The sequence below is a fragment of the Gouania willdenowi genome, chromosome 1 (genome assembly GCF_900634775.1).
Source record: "Gouania willdenowi chromosome 1, fGouWil2.1, whole genome shotgun sequence".
Lineage (NCBI taxonomy): Eukaryota > Metazoa > Chordata > Actinopteri > Blenniiformes > Gobiesocidae > Gouania > Gouania willdenowi.
In genome coordinates, this window is record NC_041044.1 from 16,454,429 (window position 1) to 16,477,983 (window position 23,555).

The 23,555-nt window shown below is 37.0% G+C and overlaps 1 protein-coding gene and 1 pseudogene across 1 annotated transcript; one reads left to right on the forward strand and one right to left on the reverse strand.

The window, feature by feature from the left end:
* Positions 1–11: 11 nt before the first annotated feature.
* On the reverse strand, positions 12–6,970 carry LOC114455456 (protein disulfide-isomerase A2-like). Its single transcript, XM_028436742.1, has 8 exons — positions 6,941–6,970; positions 5,592–5,708; positions 4,573–4,698; positions 4,300–4,494; positions 4,057–4,177; positions 2,173–2,351; positions 199–339; positions 12–129 (listed from the first exon to the last, which is right to left on the reverse strand). Exons 1-8 carry the CDS (start codon positions 6,968–6,970, stop codon positions 76–78), a joined length of 963 nt encoding a protein of 320 aa, XP_028292543.1. The 3' UTR covers positions 12–75.
* A 6,514-nt stretch (positions 6,971–13,484) lies between these two features.
* LOC114469056 (E3 ubiquitin-protein ligase RBBP6-like) lies at positions 13,485–21,729 on the forward strand (annotated as a pseudogene).
* Positions 21,730–23,555: the final 1,826 nt, after the last annotated feature.

The window sequence follows — 23,555 nt, forward strand, 5'->3', positions numbered from 1 at the left end:
AAAGCATAGAATACATGTAAAGATTTTATTGGTAAAATTGGAAGATGCTACATTGTGACAGGTCAGAAGACGAGATCACAGCTCATCTTTGGATGTTTTGTTGCTGGTTCCCTCTGTAGATTCTTCCGTCTGAAAAACAAAATTCAACAATTACTTTTCTATAAAGAAAGATTTTGGAGTTTGACTAAAAACACAAACCTTGCTGTCACTCTCTTGTGCTTTCTCAGTGTCATCTTCATCATCATCATCAGCATCACTCTCCTCCTCTGGTAGCACACCTCCAGCATCAACAAACTTTGAGAATGTTTCCAGATCTCTTTTACCGGTGTAGCTGATCACCTTGGAGGGGAAAGATGGAGTGTAAGTGTGTGTCCAAATAGTCCCTCCTATCTCCTTTCCTATCGACTGTTCCTTCACCACCGGAAGTGTTTAAGTGGTGGCCATGATAAAGAGCGTCCAAGTTCTCTTTAAGCTCAGGAAGGAGGCTCAATGCTTCCTTTTTCACCTCCTTTAGCCTAGGAAACACTAATGCATCCTTTACCAAAGGAGACAATATAATGCTGACCCACAATTCCTTGCGGCAACAACATTTAAAGGGACATGCACACCTGAGTGCTGACAAGTAACGGATATCATGTAAATTACCAATGCAATAATAACTTTAAATAAATAATCTAAAATCCATTTCTTATTATATGTAAGACATATTATCAGATTATAACTGACATAAAACAAACACTCTGTGGTTCAAGAAAAAGGGATCAGAGACATTTTAGCCACATTATTTTATTAAACATAATTCATATTAATGAGTGGAAGGTGACTGTGAGCAACCATTCTCAATGTGACATTCTTTTAGTTTCACTTTTGTTCCTCGTAGCCTGGTAACCTCTTTTCCTTTGATTTACAATCAAATCATGTGATTTTTGAGATTACATCAGCGGAAAGTGTTATAAATGTGCTTTTAGTCCATTTTCAAAAATTTGTACATTTTTCACCAAGGCAGTTGTCACTAACCTTCATGGCTGTCAGATTATTACATCAACAAGTGGAAGTGTCTGATTGTCAAAACAAACGTGATGGCCTTTTCCTAAGTCCTCTCCTAACACCTTTCCTTAACCCCATCACATCATCCACAGGGTTATGGAAAAGTGGATAGTAAAGGAGATAGGAGGGACTATTTGGATGCAGCCAACTTCTCTTACAGCTCAGGAAAGGGGGCTCAATGCTTCCTTTATAACCTCCTTTAGCCTAGGAACCACTGATGCATCCTTTACCAAAGGAGATGAGATAATGCTGACCCACAATTCCTCGCGGCGACATGATTTAAAGGGACAAGCTCATCCGAGCTCTCACGGAAACAAACAAAGACTAAAAAGGAATGCATATCATATAAGTTACCAATGCAATAATATGCTTTGAACAACTTTAAATAATCTAAAACCCATGATATGTGAGCCATTTTATCAGATTATATCTATATTATAACTGACATAAAACAGAGCACACTGTCATTCAAGAAAAAGCTATCAGACACATTTTAGCCACAAGTTTTATTCAACATATTTCATTCACCTAGGAATGTTTTGCACAGTTGTACATGTGTATGCCAAGGTTATGTAGACCTATCTGGCATAAATGCAACAATTTCATAAAATCATACTTATTTTGGATTAATGTGGATTTCTGAGTGGAAGGTGTGTTAGCAACCATTCTCAATGTAACATTCTTTTAGTTTCACTTTTGTTTCTTTTAGCCTGGTCGCCTTTTTTCCTTTGATTTACACTCAACCCGTGTGATTTTTAAGATTATATCAGCAGTTAGACACACAGGGGAAAGTGTTATAAATGTGCTTTTAGTCCATTTTAGGAAATTTGTAGTTTTTTCACCACAGCAGACGTCACTAATCTTCGCCACCGTCTGATTATTACGTCACCTAGTGGAAGTGCATCTGATTGTTAAAACAACGTGATGGCCTTTCCCTAACTCCTTTAGGAAGTTTCCTAACTCCTTTCTTTAACCCCGTGACGTCCACGGGGTTAAGGAAAAGTGGATAGGAAAGGAGATAGGAGGGACTATTCGCACACAGTCCTTAAAGTGTGTGTGAGGGCTTTAGAACCATGAAGAGGATAAGATGGTATTTTATGGACATCTCATGCATGTATTGTGTACCTCTTTGCCTCCAGCTGGGAAATACTTCAGTGTTGGAAATCCATCAATAGTAAGAGCCTCCACTTCGTTGGCGGTGGCATCCATCTTGGCTATGATGATGTCATCATGATCGGCATATTTCTCACCCAGTTGGTCCCAGATAGGACTCAGTTCCTTACAGTGTCCACACCATGGGGCATCTGCACACACGCACACACAAACAGAGAGTGTTTTTAACAAGCCCATATTTAACAAAAGCATAACTACTTCATTGTATGTGTGAGTTTATATTATCTATAAATATTTTTTGAAAAGGGTCTGTATGTATCGCCTCAAGCAGCTGTGAGAAAGTATAATTTAAGTTTGTTTATATTTTACTGATTCACATGAAAAATGAGAAGCTTTGCCTTACTACAGATATGGACAGAAATGTGCCGCTTTGGCGCCCCCTGGTGGCTGTAAGGCTCTTTGCTTTTTCAGTGTCTGCATATAGCAAGAAACTGCTTAGATTGCTTTAGTTTTCACTGTGTGCGCCATACATCTGTGACCAAATTAAAAAATAAATAGTGATGTTGAAGGATATTTTTTTTATTTCTGTCTGGTAGGCCCTGACACTCTGTTGCTTTGTGTTGAACACTGTTTTCATGATCTCAAGGTCAATGCAGAGCTGAAGAGAGCTAGACTAACCTTGCCTGCAAGATGCCTTTGCCTTTTCGAAACCAAACCCAAACGGTTCAAACCAATCATGAGGCAGTGTTGTGGTTTAGGGAGGGATAGCCGGGTGTGACGAAGGCAGAAGCGCCAAAGCAAAACTGGTGCATGCACAGTTGCGGGGAGAGGAACTAGCTGGGCTAGCTTAGCATAGCTTCGAATCAAAACAGAAAGATGTCAACGCAGGAGGATGGTTAACGTGCCCTTAACTCGCATACTAGTGTTGCAAAAACAGCAAAAGTCACTCAATGACATAATGACCGCAGCATTACTATCCCAAAAGAACGTTTTCACCAGCGGAGACTTGTTGTTGTTGTTGTAGCAGCGTCTCTACAGCGCATGCCGATGACGACATCATTTTTTACCGTGTGATTGGCTAAAACAAATCATGGTGGACAGGTACTTCGTCCAATCAGCTTCAAGCATTCTGTTCATGTCCCTCCCTGGTTCCGAAAGTATTCGCCAAACACAGACCCAGACCGTTGTGGAGAACTGGAGTTAGGAGGGAGGGCTACACATCAATCTGGCTCTTGCCAGGTTAGTGCTTGTCTGCACTGTGATAAATGGCTAGAACACGTTCGTATCAGACTCCGCTGGGTGCAAGGAGGGTCTAGCAATGAAGAGACAGACATCAGACACGGATAGAGAACAAAGAGACACACAGATATAGAGACACATAGGTGTCTTCCTCTGGCCACCTGTGTGTGTATTTTAAATATGAATGTAACTGGAATAAACCACTGAATGATATTATTTAGGTTTCTTCTGTAAAGACCAGTTGTACGTTTGCTGCATGTCACCATGACCCAACATCTACATTTTGCTGATTCGGAAATCACAGTTGCAGATGTTGACCTGTTTTGTGACTGATAACTGGCCCAAACATCTTGCTCCAACAAAACTATTGTATGGGGTTCACCCAGCCCCAGAAGATGAAATGTCTACTCCCACACTCTTGCTTCTGGTACTCACATGCATGTGAAGTGTTTGCAGGAACAGCAGGCCTGCTGCTAAATTTGACTTGTGACTAACTTAGAATAAACTACACTGAGAATGTATACTATTCTTGTCATCTGTCCTCAAAGCTGTTCAATTAATTATCTGGAAGAACGTAGAGAGAAAAACCTTACAATGTCATAAAAAGGACCAGCTTTACCATCAATTACAGTTGTACTGAATTAACAAAGGACTTACAAAACTCCACAAAGACGTTTTTGGATGAATTCTGAGTAACAGAGTCAAAGTTCTTGCCGACCAACACTTTGACTGGTTTCTTGTCCCAGTCCTCTGGGATCTCCTCTGAGCGGTAGTACGGCTGCAGCACGGAAGAGACAAAACAACAAGACAGGTTTAAAGCTGCTGTTTGGCTCAATATGAATGTTGTGCAGGTGTGTATACGTGTGTGTGTGTGTGTGTGTGCCTTTTTGAGTGCGTTACCTTTGCGGTGCCACCCACAACCTCTTGGCACAGCTGTCTCAGTGAATCTGGGCTCAGATCCTCTGAGGCAATGCTGAACTTCTTTGCCGTGTCCATGTTGATGACACGTGCAGTGGGAGCATCTTCCTCCGACACGCCAAAGTACGTGAGCACATGTGACAGAGCTGCCGTTACGTCGATCACGATGAACAGCATCTGTGTACACAGGCACACACTGTGTTGGGCACAATAAGTCCTCAACATGTGAGCTGACACACACTGCAGGTGCTATACCTTGCCCTTGAACTCTTTAGCAACCACCTTGGACTGTTCCAGCAGCGTCTTCTGACTCTCCACAGTGGAGTTGATGAAGAGGAGGCTGTGCAGGTGGATGTTTGACGAGAAGATCTTGTCTGCAGACTGAAAACAATCACACACTATAGACCAATTTAAACTAAAAAATATATGATTTCCAGCTGTGTTCATTTTAACATCAAAATTAAATTTAGTTTTAGTCAGTTTTGACTAAAATACAGTGTAGTTTTATTCAAAATGTAGTCATCAGGACTATTTCAGTGATTGTCTACTTTTAGTCGACTAAATGACATTAAGAATTTAGTCGAATTAATCAGTTACAAATATAGTCAACTAGAACAGCGATTCTCAACTGGTGGGTCGGGACCCAAAAGTGGGTCGCAGACCTGTACTGGGTGGTTCGCGGACAGCTGGTCAAAAAAATAAATGTATACTTAATATCTCTCATGTTGGACTTGTCTTTTATTTTGAAAGAAACTTTTCTTTTGACGGGCATGCTGTGAAATGCATGTTACACAGGAAAATATATAGATTTATGTTTTTGAAAAAGATGTGTGTGTGTTTTCAACAGCTATTTAAAAAAAAAAAATTGGTTGGTTGAATTCTGAAAAAAACTGGGTCACTATTTAATGACCGTGATAAAATGTGGGTCCCAGGGTGAGACCAGTTGAGAACCCCTGAACTAGAATATACAGAAAAAGATTCAATTAATATTAACATTGATCAACTTAATATGGGATGGTATTGATGTTTGTAAATAGACAAATTTGATGTGTCAACCACATTAACACCTCTAACCTAACCTAACTCTAACCCTAAGACGCTACGTACTTGTACTTCGGTAACCGTACCAAAAGCACCAGGGGTTGTCTGTATGACAACCGTACAATTAGACGCCTTCTATTTTTAAAATTGACGATATATTGTGAATCGTTTTGGGTTTTTTTTCCTCACCCTTATTACTGTGTGTGCGTGTGCGTGTGCGCGTGTGTGGTTACCTCCTGACTGAAGGGGATGATCAACTCCATACTGTTTTCTGCGATGAAGGTGGTCAAATTACTTTTCTCCAGCTTTCCATCTTCTGGTAACAGAAAGTCGGCTCTGCCATCGTCAAACTTTGGGCAAAAACTTTAGATTATTATTATATATTTTTTAAATCAGCTTTTTGTTTTGAACTTTTCAGCACTCAAATCTGTGTTTTGTCACTAAAATGTTTACTTTTTATGTCACATTCACACTAAAATAGATTTATTTCTTCACTCGAATACATGTTAGTTGCATCAATAGCACAAAAGGAGATTATTTTCTTTACAAAATCACTAAACCATTCATTTCAACATGGCAGTCTATATTTTTACATTCACAAAGTAACTCTATCATAAACGCTATAGATGCTCTTCAACCCAGACAACTTAACAAAAAAATATTCAACATCAGAAACTAACTCAAAACTCATTTAAAAATTCCCTAAAAATATGTATTAAACAATTAAAAAGTCTTTGTTACTGATTGCTATTGGAAAAACAAATGTTTTATTTTTTTTCCTTTTTGTAAATTGTGTTCTGAAAAATTGAATATTGAGTCACATTTTAGCTATCATTTTAATCATATTTGTTTCTTCACTAGAATACACATAGTATATAATGTATAGTTTAAAAACACACAATTCAGATGTAAGGTATAAAGTTGTCATAATGTCTGAGTAATTTATTGATAATAATCAACTTTTAGCCTTCACGATCTGTGTTTGCATATCATATTGTTGTCAAATCTTTGTATTTTCGTTCCCATAGAGAGACTCTGGTGAAATAACATTTTTGAACTGACCCTTTGACGCTGCGTTACATTTCTTTCAGTTGTTTAGATGTTAACAGTGACGTGCAGTCAGGGTAGGCAAGGTAGGCAGTGCCTACACAAGGGTGAATTGATTTTTTGATTATTTGTTTAAATTATAATATAATTATAAATTATGTATTTTTCCATCTCCGATAGCCTACAGTACTTATAAGTTTGAAAGTGTCAGCATTTGGTGCTTTTCATAGCCCAAATGACTAAACGTCGCTATTTCCTGGTACGGCAGAGATGCTGCACAGTCTCACTCCGCTGTAAGACAGGAGGAGGCCACACCCCCTGTGTGTGTGTGTGTGTGTGTGTGTGTGTGTGGCCCTCTGTCACTCATTAACATCACTATCTATTTAGTCCTGCTGTATTAAAACTATTGGTCGAGACTCATAAAATCTTGCTAATATTTATATCTATATGCCCTTCACTTGACTGTTAGCTGCAACGAGGTCAACATGCAGGCATTAGAACAAAGCTAAGTTTAACATCCACTTTTGCAAAAAACTGACAGCTTTAGGTGTCCTTTTCGCACCATGCCGGCATATACCGTAAAAGGTTAACGTTACCAGCTATATGCATGTTTTATTCTTGGAAAAAAAATTAAAAAATGCATTTATTTATATTGTGTAATTATGGGTATATTAGTAAGGAAACCTATAGAGGGGAACCTGATTGACCAGTGAGAATATTTGGAAAACATCAGTATTTTCAATTTCGCTAACAATTGTAGTGAATGCAAAAATGGCATTTTTAAACATCAGCTTTTTTTTTTTTAACCAATGAAGCCAATAAATAATTGTTAAAAATGAATGCTGGTTGTTAAATGATGCTAATTATAATAATGAATGCAATAATAATCAATTATGTATATTAAAAATAATAAACAAATAATAGTAAATGCATTATAATAATAGAATTCAAAATAGAACAAAGTACGAAGAACAATTGTAATGTAATAATTGTGTGCTGCTCTCCTCCTCCCTCCCATGGTTTGTTTGTTGTAATTTGGATACGTTTGTATTGTTTCATTTTGAATAAATTCATTAAAATATATACAAAAATGTAAAAAAAATAAATACAAAATGACATCTCCATGCTGTCTAGGTGGAACAGCTGCTGTATTGCACACAGGAGAGTAGCTTAGTCAATTAGTGAAGCTACAGGTGACATTTCCATGTGATGAAATAGCTCAGTGACATATGCTGCGTTCTATCGCACTCGGAACCCGGAAAGGTCTTAGTTGTTCATTTTGCGTTTCATTCAGTAAACTCCAAAAACATGACCGGCCACACTAAGCTGATGTTTGTTTTTATGTTTTTCAAGGAGTAAAATACCTGCTGGGGAAATATATTAGTTACATGAGGGTAAGAGAGAGAGAGAGATGTCATATACTTTAAGTATGACTTGAACACACCAGCAAAGGGGAATCCTGCATGTGTCATTGAACCGTAGACTGTAAAAAGAATGCATTGAACTATATAGCAGATCAGCGTTAAAATGAACAGAGTGGGAATGGAAATGGAACCACAAAGTCATCCTATATTTTTAATAACACAAATGCCAAATTAGACGACACATCATAGTAAAAGTTAAGGAGAAAGTGACTGTTTACATCTAATGGTGTGCGCCGCCATTTTGCTAAAACGTCATTCCAATCGACTCGGGCTGCTTAGATCCCAAATTCTTTAGTCAGGGTTCCAAACTCAAGGGCCGTTTTATTGCCCTTTTTTGATTCGTTCTGTTGGATTTATCCGGGTTCCGAGTGCAATGAACGCAGGAATAGAGGATGTTCCATCATGAAATAGTTGTGGATTAATGATGTGTTTGACTTATTGATTTATTAATCATTACTAATCATTGCAGCAGCAGAATTTCTATAATGAGATAGAAGAGGTTTTTAAATGTTTCCTAATACTTAACTCCGTGACAGAGCATCGTCTCTTTTGCCAGAAATTGTGAGTTCAAGCCTCAAAAGAGTTAAAATTCATATTAGAATGAGACCTTTTTTCATCTTCCTGCCCTGTACTGTATTACTGTATGTAGAGGGTTGTGGGTTAGATCCCAGGACTGTACCTGTCTATGAGTCCATGTGTTCTTGGGCAAGACACTGAACTCTAAGTTGCTCCAAATGTTTGCTATAGTGCCTTGCATGACTGCTCTATCCATTGGTGTGTGAATGAGCTCATATTGTAAAGCACATTGGAACTATTTCAATCAATCAATCAATCAATCAATCTTTTATTTGTATGGCGCCAAATCATAACCAATGGTATCTCAAGACACTTTATAGTAGAGCAGTCTTAAGGACGGACTCTTCATTTTATGGATACACACATATGCATATATACGTATATACATATACATATGTATCCCACACCCAACATGAATTTCATTATTATTATTATTATTATTATTATTATTATTAATAATAAATGCAACCAGCAGCCACTCAGTGGAATAAACACACAGGATATAGTCGAACATGTGACTTTACATAGAAAAACTAAACTTGTGTTTGTATGTATTGGTAAAAAAAAAAAGTCAGTGAAGATATTATGTACTTGTTTTTTTTTTAATTTTCCTGCCATCACAGCATAAATCTATAATATTTACTTAATTGTTATTGATTATAAATGTCGTATTTTTGATAATTAACAATGATAAATAATATAATGATGTCATACTGTAAATTAATTTCTATACAATATAAATTGTATAATTATATAATATGTTTAAATAATAATAGTCATTATTAAATAAATACAATGAATTTGTGCAGCACAGGACCCAACTTCTTTTTACTGTGAGGAGGAAGTGATCATTGTGTTGCACCTAAAAGCTTTCAAATATATTAAAAGATCCAAAAACTGGATTGAAAGAACAGATTTATTAGACATTAGACATTTATTAGATTTCAAAGCGAACTGTACTGAGATGAGGGGATAGTGAGGACTGAGAGATGGTGAAAAACACATAAAAACAACAGGAAAATCAAAGTGATGAAACGCTTTGATCTGATGGAGACTTTTGATGTTGGATTATTTCCTCTTCTCTCCAAATACTATACTGTTTAAATGAACACTGCATTTAATACATTCCAACTTAGGTTTAAAGTGGGAAAAAAGGTTCCCTGGTCAAACATTTGATATAATAGTTATGAATGTGCCACACACTGACATCACAATAATGAACTGTGTCTTTATGAGAGGAAATAGAAGAGAAAAAGCCTTTCTCATTCCCACATGGATACATTGTAGCTTTAATATTAACATTTTAGTTTGTGATGCATTAAATCAGAGCTGCAGATGAATGATTCTACATCTCATACAGATAAATATGGATTAATTGAGATCAAGTATTAGTATAGATATTCATTGTATTACTGTATGTACGACTATAGAACAGCAGGGACTGATACTTCTAATCCCTGCGTCAATTGAGTGAGATTTTTTTTTTCCCTCATGCACTGCTTACCTACCCAGTGCTACTACAGTATATTGTGGTGTGACTCTTTATTATCTTTTTTTTTTTTTTTTTTTTTTTTTAATATTTTTAGAAGAGATAGCAAATTTTTGTTTGTACATCACATTTCATACACAAGGCACGTTAATGTGCTTCACATGATTAAAATGTGCAAAGGAACACATTAAACAGAGTCTAAAATTCATTAAAATCATTAAACAGAGTTTGATATAAAAAGTAAAAACATAAAATCATCAATACAACTATACATTAAAAAAAAAAATTCTCCTCAGTTAAAAGAAGTGAAGAAAAGAAAAGCTTTGGACATAGATTTAAAAATGTTCTAATTGGATTTGTTCCACTTCTTTGCAGCATAACAACTAAAAGCAGCATCACCATGTTTACTGTGAGCTCTGGGCTCCACTATCTGACCTGTGTCCATAGATATGAGAGACCTGCTGGGTTCATACCTGACTAACATCTCACTTATGTATTCTGGACCAAACACATTCACAGATTTATACACCAGCAGATTATATTTTATAACCAAAAGACACCTGTGGTGATCAGTGTTGCGAGTAACGCGTTAGAAAAGTAACAAGTTACTGTAATATATTCCTTTTTTAAGTAACACAGCATTACAAAGCACTAATGAAACAAAAATCAGCAATAAATTACTGGTTACAATCTCAGTAACTGCAGTTACATGGAGACTTTAATGAATTCCACTGATGTTCCAATGGAAATGAAAAAAAAAAAAAAAAAGTTAAGGCAACTGTACATTTTAGCCATTTCTGCAGCATAGAAGAAGAACCTTCACAACGACTTCCTGCAGAGCGGACTGTTACAAATCATAACGCATGGCCATGGTAACAGTGTGTACATTTGTACGGTGGAATTACTCCCATGATTTCAAATTCATTAATTCATACCTAATGATACCTGAACATTAGGGTTTTCTTTTGTGTGAGTGTTTTTTACTAGATACATTTTTATTTGCATATTTTTATTTAAAGGTAAAGGAAAGTGTTTTGTGGTGCTACATTTGTAGATATGAATCTATAATGGTATCAATGTAATAGGATTTGTATTTTAAAATGGCTTCACATAACATAAATGTGTGATTAGTTAAAAGTAACTTAAAGTAGTGTAACTCAGTTACATTTTGGAGGCGGTAATATTCTAATATAAATATGTTATGTTTTTATGCAACAAGTAATATAGAATGTATTGCAATTTTAAAGTAATTTTCCCTACACTGGTGGTGACATCTAATGCATAACCCACTCATCTTATTTTACTATACAGTATATAGTAGGGTGACCATATTTGGATTTAAAAAAAAAAAAAAAAGGACACTTTGGGCAACCTCTGCAAACTACTCAACATTTTCTTGAATATACCATGTAAAGACAAAAGACAAAAAAAAATAAAAATACGTTGTTATTGTCCATACGGCTAATTTCTCTCTTCATAACAAAGACTTAACAATCTGTCCTTCAAAAATATCTATTTAAACCTTCTTAAAATCTTAAAATCATTAACACTGAGAAATATCTCCTCCTAGAAATTAACACTATAACAAAAAACTCAAAGCTTACAGAACAGTAAATAATCATTAAATATGCATTTCAAGTAATGTAATCAAAAAGGTAATTAATTGATCTCTTTTAATCTCTTATCACTTCCTCTATTGTCCTCTTTCTCTTTTCCTTGTGAGTGATGATTTTTGTGAAAGCAAAGCGGAATCTTTAATGATTCTGTCACGTGTGATTAAAATTACCATAATGAACTGTAAAGAGCAACTTCTTAGCTTTCAGAAACTGGTGGAATTTCTTCTATCGATAGAGCAAATATTAGCGGAATTACGGTCTTTTAAATTAACGTGCTCCCCAAGATGCGTTAAGCTATCTGAAAAACACAGACAATTTCATCAAGGCAGTGGCTGTACGTACGGTTGCCATATCAACATACCGACATTCTATCCGTATGCAACGCCCCTCATTGGCCAGTTTAGGTGACTAAACTAAACTAAAACTTCCTCTAAAACCTTGTCTGAATAAACAAAACCTTAACCCATAATTCACTTTTATTTTGAAAAAAATGTTCAAATGTTTCACAAAAAAATAGGTTCATTAATAAAAAAAAAAATTGAAAGCAGAGAATGTGGCCATCTTTTCAATTAAAGAGAGCTTGGCCTCTGGGTTAGATCTACTAGGATATTGAAAGGCAATGTTTTGTGTGTAAATTATTTTATGTTAAATTGAGATGTGTGAATGAGGGATGCATGTGTAACCCAGGTAGAAAAACACACCCATTAGTTTAAGTCAATAAAAGAATATTTATTTTATTAGTTTTGTTTGTATATGTCAGCAATATCCCAGAGGTGGAAAGGACCACTGTGCAGCAAAAAGTGCACAATAAGCAGCTGATCCACTTGCAGGCAGATCCAACCATTATTCATGGAGCTGCACAGCCTTACGGTAACATGTGACCTCTAAAAGTTTCCCACGCCATCATCTGGTGATGTTCAGCCAAGAGGAACAGAACCTCGTCCTCCTGAAGAATAATTGGTAGGATTAAAAAGAAAAAATAAATTACCTATAGAAAATAAATGTTAAATTTACTTTGTTTTGTTCTACATTACTTTGTTAAAATACATTTACATTCAATACATTTTCTATTGTGCAAATGCTGGAAAGCACTTGTTTCAAGGTCAGTGGCCCATATTCAGCTGGTCGGGGTCTCAAATGGTCTCACCCTGGGACCCACATTTTGCCACATTTATTAAATCACGACTCACTTTTTTCTTTTTTTTTTTTTTTTTTTTTTTTTAGAATTCAACCATCCAAATTTAGTTTTCTTAAAAATAGCTGTTCAAAACACATATATAAGCTTTTTTTAAAAAAACATGAATCTATATATACTCCTGTACAACATGCATTTCACAGCATGCCTGTCAAAACAAAAGTTTATTTCAAAATAAAATACAAGCCTAACATGAGAGACATTAAGTATTTATTTATTTTTTGACCGGCTGTCCGTAACCCACCCAGTATACAGGTCCACAACCCACTTTTGGGTCCCGACCCACCAGTTCAGAATCACTGGCTTTGAGCATCTAATTTGGCTTGCAGGACTGCAGAGAAAACATGAATCATTTTGTAAATTACCAAATAATTCTCTTGTGGGTATCTCACCTCCAAATACATTAATTCAATGACACAGGGTTCACAGTTTCCCCATGCTAATATCATATAATGGCAGCATTTTTAATCTCATATTGTTAAAATAATTCTCAAATATTTAATAAAATCCTGCAATTTTTTTTTGTTGTTGCTTGTAGTTGATTTGGGAATATATTCAGTCATATCAATGCACGTTAATATACATAATATATTACACAAGCACATTAATATTCTTATTAATATATCTAACACAGTCATATTTTAATGAGGCACAAAAGTTATGTATGAGACCTTTAGCTGGGGAGTCAATGTACTTTTTGCATTGACGTCATCGTTTACGTTGACGCGTTGTTCCAGTCGGAGTCATGACAACGCAAATTTAAACGAAAGCAGCAGCGTTTGAATCTAGCATTTTGTCAGTTACTGTTTGGAAGTCTCTCAGGAACGACTGAGTTTGTGCTAATAAACTAAACAGACAGCAAACAATTTAATATCCCGCAAACACACAAATATAGACAAGTGTCCTCATTTCCTGACTAAGGTGAGTTTCTTGTAATATTGTAAACTTTAACGACTAACTCCGTGAAATTAATTAATAGTAAATACTGCTTGTTTGTAATATTGTAAACTTTAACGACTAATTTTGTGATATTACGAAGTGAACTATAGTGCAAATTAATCATTTGACGACCCCACTTTCTACTGAGGTTAATGTCTTGTCAGTGATTTTTGTAAAGCTTTGCTCACATTCGGAGAGCGAGGTTTAACTTTCCGGATTATCAAGGTGGCATTTACGGATTAAAACTGAAGATTCAATTGGAAATATAGCTTCTATTTTGTCCTGGATGTTCATAATTGTGCATTTAAGAGGATTCGTACTCCATAACGTGACTGTGGATCGTGTGGTACATTTAACGGTTACCTGGCTAACGCCGTTAGCTTAGCCTTGTTAGGTCTGCACGCTAACCTCCAGGTGTAGTTTACTAACTTTTGCTTTAGTTTTCGGTGTCTAATGGTGGTCACGGACTCTGTAGACGTTTGAAATAGCTCTGTTGACGTTTTGTGGTTCATTATCCGAACTATAGTCGCTGTCTGTGGGACTAAGTGTCACGGAAGGCCGGGGCCGCTGTTCACTACCACAGGACGGCGGTCTGGGCTCTCCGTCACGGACACTACACTACGGACCATTGATTGTGTACAGCTTGTACATTATCGAGCTTTACGCACTTTCCTGGATGTTCTGACACTGGTGTGTTCTGTGTTTGTTTTCAGACGGACTGAAGGAGTACGCGGTACCACTCACTGGTGGTCTGGCCTGTCTCTACGGTTCTTTTTATCGGAATCAAACCAAGGACTCCATTGCCCGCTTTGTTTTCAGCAAATATAACAAGGATTTTGTTTGTCATTAAAGTGATCAGATTTGTCCTTTGTGTTCTGTTTGTTTGTTTGCAGACGGACTGAAGGAGTACGCGGTACCACTCACTGGTGGTCTGGCCTGTCTCTACGGATATTTGTATCAGAATCAAACCAAGGACTCCATTGTCCGCTTTGTATTCAGCAAACATATAAGGACTTTGTTTTTTCTAATTAAAGTGATCAGATTTGGCCCTTGTGGTCAGTGTTGAAACTGTTTTAATATTCAGGTTGACGTGTAAAAATGTCGTTTATTCACTATAAGTTTATTTCCAAACTGGAATATAAAACTGTCACTTTCAGTGGGTTGCACATCACTCTCACTGAGCTGAAGACACAGATCATGACTAAGGAACGTCTGAAGTCCAGACACTGCGACCTACAGATCACAGATGCACAGACTCTAGAAGGTACGTAACCTTAACCCTTGATATACAATGCTTTGTTTGTTTTTTTAACTTGGAATGTGCGTCAGATTTAATTTCAGAAATATCTTGAAATTAATATGAAAAATTAAAGCAATGGATTAACAATTTCATCTGTACACATTAGTATGTAGGCTCTAAACTGAAATTACGTTTGTTTTTGAATCTGTAAAGATTTTAAAATATGATGAAATATAATCTGACTACACATTTATTGTTTTACCATATATTACATGTCTGCTATTGGTAGTGATGGGACACAATGTATAACAGGCAAATATATCAGTTGACATCATTTTTAAATTGTGGTATTTTGCAACAAAAAAAAGTGTGAAAAATGTCAGCAAAATAAAGAAATATGCAATGCATGTATTATTCTATCTGTTTATGAGCAGTATTGTTTGAATGAAAAATGCTGGCATTATGGAAAATAGAAATATTTTTTAAAGGTGGAGTATAGACAGTGAAAGTGATTGTGAAACATTTTGTCACCCCAATTCCCTGACACACAACAGACACTTGATTGATTTATTTTTGAACATCCGTAAACAAAAACAACACATAAAATAAAAGGAATGTCACAAAACAAGTTAAAAACACAAAGTAAGATTTCAATTTTCAATAAAACATTTATTACATATAATTGTCCCCCTCACCCCAAAATATAAATCACAGGAATTTATTTAAAAATACTTTTGTTACACAATAGTTTAATTGAACCATTTAAAGCAGTGTCAAACTCATTGTCCCTTTATATCATCTAAAGAGGTCAAGTATTGTTAAATCTCTTCTGATTGTAGCATCATCTGTGTTTTCAGCATTTCTTACTGTGTAAACATGCAGTGTAAATATTTCTATAAGCTTCCTAAACTGGTAAAATATCATTAACTTTGTTTAGAAAATGACGTCTTTACAAATAAACATCACAGAGTGGTTAAGAAGACAGTTATTATCTTGCTGTTTATTGATTGAAAGTAGCACAGGGGACTCCCATTATTTAATATGGGTTTTTGTTTACTTACAAAGAAGACACTACTTTCTAAATATTGAGAAATGTCAAGGCTAAATTTTTTGTATTGTTTTCCTTTTTACAGAATACTTAGATGATGAAGTTCATATCCCAAGACACTCATCTGTCATCGTCCGTCGTACGCCGATCGGTGGAGTGATACCAGCTGGCAAGACGTTCATTGTGTAAGTTTTCTATTTGTACATCAAAAGATTAAATCGAGAAATTTCAGGTGTAATCCATTTACATTTCTTATGATTTAAAAAAAAAGGTGCTCCCAAACATGACAGGTTTATAACCTCTGACATTGTCTTTTTACAATGTCCCCAGTTTTGTTTTAGTTTGTAAATTACGTGTCAGTTTACACTTTTGAGTTTTGTAGACTTTTGAAGGCTTAGTTTGTGTTTTATACAGTTGCTATGTCCATTTCAGAAGGTTAAGTCATTCATATTGTGTCAGATAAACGAAAACATAAGAAAGAACTGAATCAGCTGTTCTACGTCATATCGGTTGCATTTCCATATTCTAAAAAGTATTTTTAGGTTGTTCTTTGTCTAGTGCACATGTTTTTAAAAAAAACCAGAAATCTTTAATACAACATAATGATAAATTTCCCACAAATCATATTTCAATGTTTCTGAAATGACCACAAATTCAAGAACATGCTATCAGTAATTAGTGTAGAACCATGAAGTTGTCTGATTGCGTCGATGTGTTCTTTTGTTTCTGCAGAGATCGTTCTGAAACAGCTGTGATGGAATCATTCAGACCCGTAAGTAAAACAATCTCCAAAACAATAATTTTGTCTCACCTCATCCATTCTATTATCTCATCCTCTTTCTTGCTTCTTGGGCAATTTTACAGAACATCCTGTTAATACACATCAAGTTTGATAGTTTTTGTTTGTTTCGTGTCCAGGTTCTGTGTATTGTTGACTAAATGCTATTGTAGGTTGGTTCACTTTCTTAATGGTTAAAGACATTTTTGGTTGAATGACATGGGATTAAAATAAAAACACATACCTCCTTTGTTTATATTATGAAAGGTTGAAAAACCTTTTAACTGTTGATGGTTGTAATTCATATTGAAAGGGTTTGTAGCCTGCTTCAGGCCAAACAAATGTACTTCAAGAGTGTAAAAGTAATGTTTTTTCTGATGTCTGTAAAAATATTTTTAATGCTCTGGCTGTAATTAATTGTGATCAACTTATCTGGAGTTTTTAGAAAAGGCCCACCAATGATTTTTATCTTTAAAGATCTATTACATGCTAAGAGTAAACCCCTGTAGGTGATATTTGCCAGTGTCATTTTTGTTTTTGTACAATATTCATTCTAATGTTGTTGTTCAAAGTATGGTGTGCACATAACTTAAAGCTTACATTTCGCTCTGTTGCACTAAAATACACCCTACTGCTGTGTCTCTCACTGAAGATCAGGATTTAGTTTAAAGTGCGTTGTTAAAACTGGTTTTCAGTACAATGAAGAAGCTAGTTTTAACAAGTGAAATGCTTTGACTTGGCCATTCACATCCTTGATGTTACCTGCTAACTAAGCTTCAAGACAAAAGAACTAAAGAATCGTAATTAATTTAATGGCCGAGCAAGAAGAGATGAGACTCGCAGTGTGTATAGTCCAACTTTAGAAAAGTAAATATCACTATTGTTTTTGTTTTCCTACCTAACTGTGTGCAGTGCTTTACAATAATATTGGACAATCCCATTAAACTGTTTTTTTTTCTCAGCTACTCAAAAGGAACATGAGTCACAACCAAAATCATCTTTGGTGGACCAATATTTATGGAAATTATAGATTTTTTGTTAAAATCTTTTGTTCTCAAAAATTCTTTCTGTTGTAAGCACAACTAAAATAGATTTATTTGATGTTTAAATGATGTACTGGTACTTGGATTCCTGTACAATATAAAACAACAAAACCAGACATCATTTTAAATATTTTATTCCAAACAGTAAAACATTGAAAGTGCAATCAAAGTCCACTTGAAGCCAATTCTTTCTCTTTTTTGACAGTTGGACTAATATATTTGTTAAGCACTGTACACGTGTAATCTTTTTTATATTATTTTACAGAAACTGTCAAGACAAAACAATTTGTAAATATATACTAAATTACTTGCTTCAATGTGCCTGTGTTAAAATGGACTACTCTGCAGAATATCATTAAAGTTTTTGCAAAGACAAAAAGAGTTGGACTGGACACAGATGTGGAGGGGAAATGCCTGTCCAACAATGTCTGCTAGAAACATTAATAACATTAATATATGTATTCTGATTCTCCTGCAGATGGATTCTTCTCCTATGTCTCTCGCCCAATTAACCAAGGTACTGTTTAACGTGTTCACATCTTTATGCATCACAACTGTGAAGTGTCTTTGAATTTCAGGGCTTATCCTGGTCTCTCTGTGATTTTTGGATATTTCCTTTCTTTGTAGACTGCCAATCTGGTTGATGCTAATGTCATTTGTTCAGTGCTTTTTGAAAAACTTTTATCTTTTATAGGGGAAATAAATGATTTATTTAATTTCCTCATGATTCCCAGACACAGGACAAGGAACCTAAGCCAGTGAAAACCAGCAAGGGCGTCCCTCAGAGCTTCATGGTGAAAGCAGAGCCAGGCACCAAAGGAGCCATGCTGACCGTGACTGGGGAATCTGTAATACCTGCTATCGATGCGTAGGTTTTTAACAGAAGCCATCAGAAATAATGAATATATTGGCACATTAAAGCAGCACTGCCATGTTTATTTCACTTACGAAAATGTTTGTTGCTAAAATAACGAAACGTTTTTACAGTGAAGCATATGCCAAAGGCAAAAAGGAGCGCCCCCCCGTTTGTCCCACATGAGCAGTCGTCGTCTGAAGAGGAGATTGATCCAATTCCATACAACCTTTTATGTCCAATCTGTGCCAAACTGATGATAGATGCTGTATTGATACCCTGCTGTGGAAACAGTTATTGTGATGAATGTGAGTAAAAATCTGCCTCTCACCAACTGTATAACATTTCCATAGTTGACCCTTAAGCTCGATAATGTGTGAACATGTTATAGTGTTAATGCATAAGTTGATTTTGAGTGTTTTGTCTCAAGGTATCCGAACTGCCCTGTTGGACTCGGAGGATCACGTCTGTTTCACATGTAAACAGTCTGATGTTTCACCTGATAATCTCATTGCCAATAAGTTCCTACGACAGGTAAACCTGAGACGCACACACTACCATATTGTTATTTACTTGACTTTACAGTGTTCAGTATAATAAAATTCATCTGTGATGATTCATGCAGGTTGTGAACAACTATAAGAATGGGACGACATACGCAGTGCATAGGATTGCACAGGTGCACCACCCAGCTCTGCCTCCACCACCACCACAGCTATCAAGGCTACATTCAAGACAACTGGATCCACTGAAGGTCAACATCCCACAGACTTCTACAGCCAAACCAGCTACATCCACACCACCCATCACCGTAACAACTACCAGTTCTCCAGCTCAAAGCTGCAGGTCAGTCACTGTACATTAACTGTAATGTTTGTAAAGCATTTAGTCAGAAATCACTTGTTCTCTACTTTCAGAAACATTAACAATGTTTAATAGATGTTTGACACTAGCAAATTTTGGCTTAGGCACAAAAAACATTTTACTTTGAAAAGCCAACATAATAGTATTTAAATGTGAGCAAAGCTAAACAGTGAGTGGATGATTTTATTTTTTTTTTTGCATGCATGTACAGGAACAGAGAAGAGCATCTTTCCAGTCACCTCCAACCAGTGGAACCTCCTGCACCCGTTCCTCCTCTGTACCCTTCCCCAGCCCTCTACGGACCCCCACCACAACCATACCTCCCACCATACACCTCAGGCCCTGGCCTCATCCCACCACCCATAATTAGTTACCAGCCTCAGCCCGTCTATGCTTCTGGACACCCAGTGTTTAATCCTCCATGGGGGGCCCCTGGTTTCCAGCCCCCACTTGTCTGTCTTCCACCACCCCTCCCTCAGCCTTCCAGTTCAAAGGAGGATTTGTACAAACCGAGACATCACCGGATGGAAAAGTGAGTAACCTGTTAGTTTTGGAAGCCTCAGACAGTCCACTGAATGTTAGGAGCAGAATCATACCTCAAGTTGCAGTTGCTTTGCAGAAAATCAGTTTTAGGCTTTTTATTCACTTCAAAAGCTTTGTTCCTGTTGTCTTGTTGCAAAACAAACCATTAAAAACAAACGTTTAGACATTTAAAAATATATATTATTTACCTGCATTTTAATCATTCTTCTACTTTAGCTCATCATAAATGGTTGCTCATTCATGTGTAATTCTGCTTAGCACATTGTTGTGAACAAATAGTGCTAAATAACACTCTCTTCAGAACATATCTCCCAGATCTAGCTCAGAAATAGTAAAATTGTGCAAACAATACAAATATCAAAGTCTCAAGACTAAAAGTTGATTATTTGTTCTATTACACAAAAAAAAGATGTCCTTTCTCTCTGTGGGTCATTTCTATGGTAATGTGAAAATGAGGTTAACAGTAGTTTTAGTGGATGTGGTTTCTAACTGCACGGCTAAAGATCTAGAATTCACTCTGATGAACGTCCTGCTCACTCAAATATTTGACCCTGTGCAAAGTGGCTTTTCTGTTCTCTCACTGTAATATTTCTCAGTAAATGTTGCAAAACAGCAGGAATGAAAGATGATAACCTACAAAGTGGTGTAGTTGAGGATTCAGACAGTGATTGGTCAAAATGCTAGTTTTGGTGATTTATTAAAGTGGTAGGACCATCCCAAGTTGGTATATTCTGTATAAAATGCTTTAACTGCTGGTTCTGACTCAATTCACTAATGCAAAATGTAAATGTTCAACGCATATAAAATAGTTGATTCATTTCTTTTTTTTTTTTTTTTAGAGCTACCTCCAGACTTGATGAGGTCACAAAAGGCTTCCACAAAGACGATCGGTCTTACCCATGTTCCCCATTTTCCAGACCCAATGGGCGCAGTTATGGACGCTCACGGACAATATTTCGTTCAAGGTCTTATGCCTACCGGCGCTCTGGGTTCCCGCAGTCCCCCTTCTCCAATCGGGGGTCCTATAGATCTAGATCACGTTCTCGCTCACCTGTTGGCTACAGGGCTCACAGCCCTGGTGGACGAAAGCCACCTCCCCGAGAACTGCCACCGTATGAACTAAAAGGTCAGAGTCCTGGAAGCCAAGACCGCTGGGACAGAGAAAGGTATCGACAGAGGGAGAAGGACTACGCAGACTGCAAGTACTTCAAAAATGATGACAATCAACAGCCCTCAATGCATCACAAGGGTCACAGCAGTAGAGATAAGGAAAGAGATCGAAGGACATATTCACCCAGAAATTATTCAGTTCATGAGAGAGAACGACGAAGACATGACAGGGCAGACAGAGGAGACTAAACAGACAGAAGAGCTGTGCCTCCTCCTCCCCCATCCTCTTCCTCATCTACTACCAAGTCCAGCAACAAAAACCTACAAACCAAGATGTTAAAAAAGAGAAAGGCCGATGAATCAGAATCATCACAGCAGTCAAAAGCTCAGCCTGACAAACCAAAGAAAGAGAATTCCTCCAAAGGAAAGACCAACGCCAAGGTTTAAAGTTAAAGAATGATAAAATTATGAAAAGAACTGGAGAAATATTCAATACCAAAAAAGAGTCGTCTTCGTCTTCTGCAGCTGCTACAAAATCTTTAAAGCCTAATAAACACAAATCAGAAGATGCCCCCAATTCAACCACACCCAGAAAAGAAAAGAATAGTAGTTCTAGTGCAAGACATTCACTAGTGAAAACCCCTCCACTGGCCGCCCACAGCCTCCCTCCACCACGCTCCCCACTTCATGATGGGTCTCACACTGGACAAGACACGCGGGTCAGAAGAGACTATCCACAGGATGGTGTTTTTCATTCACTGCCTCCCTCCAACCAACATGGCCTCCAACTTGTTCACCATCCTCCATCCCCAGCTGAAAGCCGAAGGAGGATGGGAGAAGAATGTCGGACTTCGCGCGGACCACCTCCGGGAAAGCTGAGGAGAGTTGATGGCCCTGTGATGGAAAGTGAAGCAAACTCCCACTAACAAGCCCCTCATCACCCTCACTTCCACAGAGTCCCACCTTCTGACAGGCCTGGAAATCCTCCTCTGCCTGGAGTGATCCTAATCATATTCCTATTGAAGCTCTTATGAACATTGAAGTAAGACTCTAATCTGTCATTTTTGGCACATTTCTCAACTAAATGTTATGCTACATAGTTGTCATGACACTCTTATCTTTTTTTGTTTCTACTTGCAGGTAAAACCTCTGAGGAGAATTAAGTTAAACAGATCTGTGAGGAAGAGGCATCATTGAGTCAACATCAAAGATTGTCTTGTAAAGTAAGTAAAATTTTAAAAAAAAGTCTATGAACGCTCACGTCCTCCGTAGTAAAGGTAAAATGGTGGAAGTTCCAGCGGGAGAAGTCTCCATCCCGGCGTTAGGCACAATGGTTACAATGCAAAGCAAAAGGAAAAAGTCAGATCAATGTGGAGAAGCAACAGTCTAGAAGCACAAACATACTCAGGAGGAAAGGACTGATTTGCATCCTCGCGAATCCCCGTGACTGTGCAGGGTCTGCCCCATGTACTGGCTTCAGAGGGAGAGTGAGAACAGACGGGATACATTGCATGTAAACCTAAGAGAAGCTTATCAAAAGTGGAGGAAACAGACTCAATTCATTTACAGTCTGGATGCGTGAGTGGTGGTTGTCACTCGGCTCTGAGCGGCTGCTGAGATCACAGTAAGCTCTGGCGGGGACCAACTGATGGCAGTAGCCATTGTTCTGGACAGTAACTATAGAGTGATATGTGCATTCATGTCAGAGTCGCTAAAACAACTTCAATGACACAAGATGACGTCGCTACATTTGTCACTCGTCTGTATTGAGTAAAAAGTTGCTAAGGGCTCCACAGTTGTGCGCGTTCACAAGGATACGTTAAGGGAAGATAGGATTCAAAACAAAGAGGGGAGGGGGAGCATCTCATGATTCTACATACTGCAGCTTTAAGAAAGACAGAACGGAGACACACAGACGGATAAAGACTGACAGACAGAGACATAAATGTTACTTAATAAAGTTCCTATTTTAACATTCATTATTTTTGTGCTATGTAAATTATGCTTCTTCAATGTCTTTTTGTGTGTACGTTGTTCAACGTCACACTTGCTTTTGCAATGTAAAGATGTTTGTCATGCCAATAAAGGTTTTATGAATAGAATTTTAAATTGAGACAGAGCAGACCACCATAATGATCACACTCCCACACACCTATGTACACTTACACCTGAGGTCAGATGTTTGAGAAACCCACCATAGAAACAACACCTGAACCAACTGAGCTGAGGAGAAAGAGACAGAAATTACATGTTACATTCAATAGCTGATACATCATTATTTAAAAAAAAATTGCCAAATGTCAAAGGCAATTGTGCCATTGTACGATGCTATATTATAGATTAGTGATGAACACAACTAGCATTCCCTGAGCCACATTTTTTTTTACTAACTGTGGAACACTCACAGATCTCTGTTACACTAGAACACTGGA

Coding starts and splice junctions, on each gene's coding strand:
- LOC114455456 (XM_028436742.1), bottom strand. CDS start 6,970: ATGGTGCGAAAAGGACACCTAAAGCTGTCA. Junction 5,709..6,940: donor AAGGACACCTAAAGCTGTCA/GTTTTTTGCAAA, acceptor TTTTGCCCAAAG/TTTGACGATGGCAGAGCCGA. Junction 2,352..4,056: donor AAACGTCTTTGTGGAGTTTT/GTAAGTCCTTTG, acceptor GCGTGTGTGCAG/ATGCCCCATGGTGTGGACAC.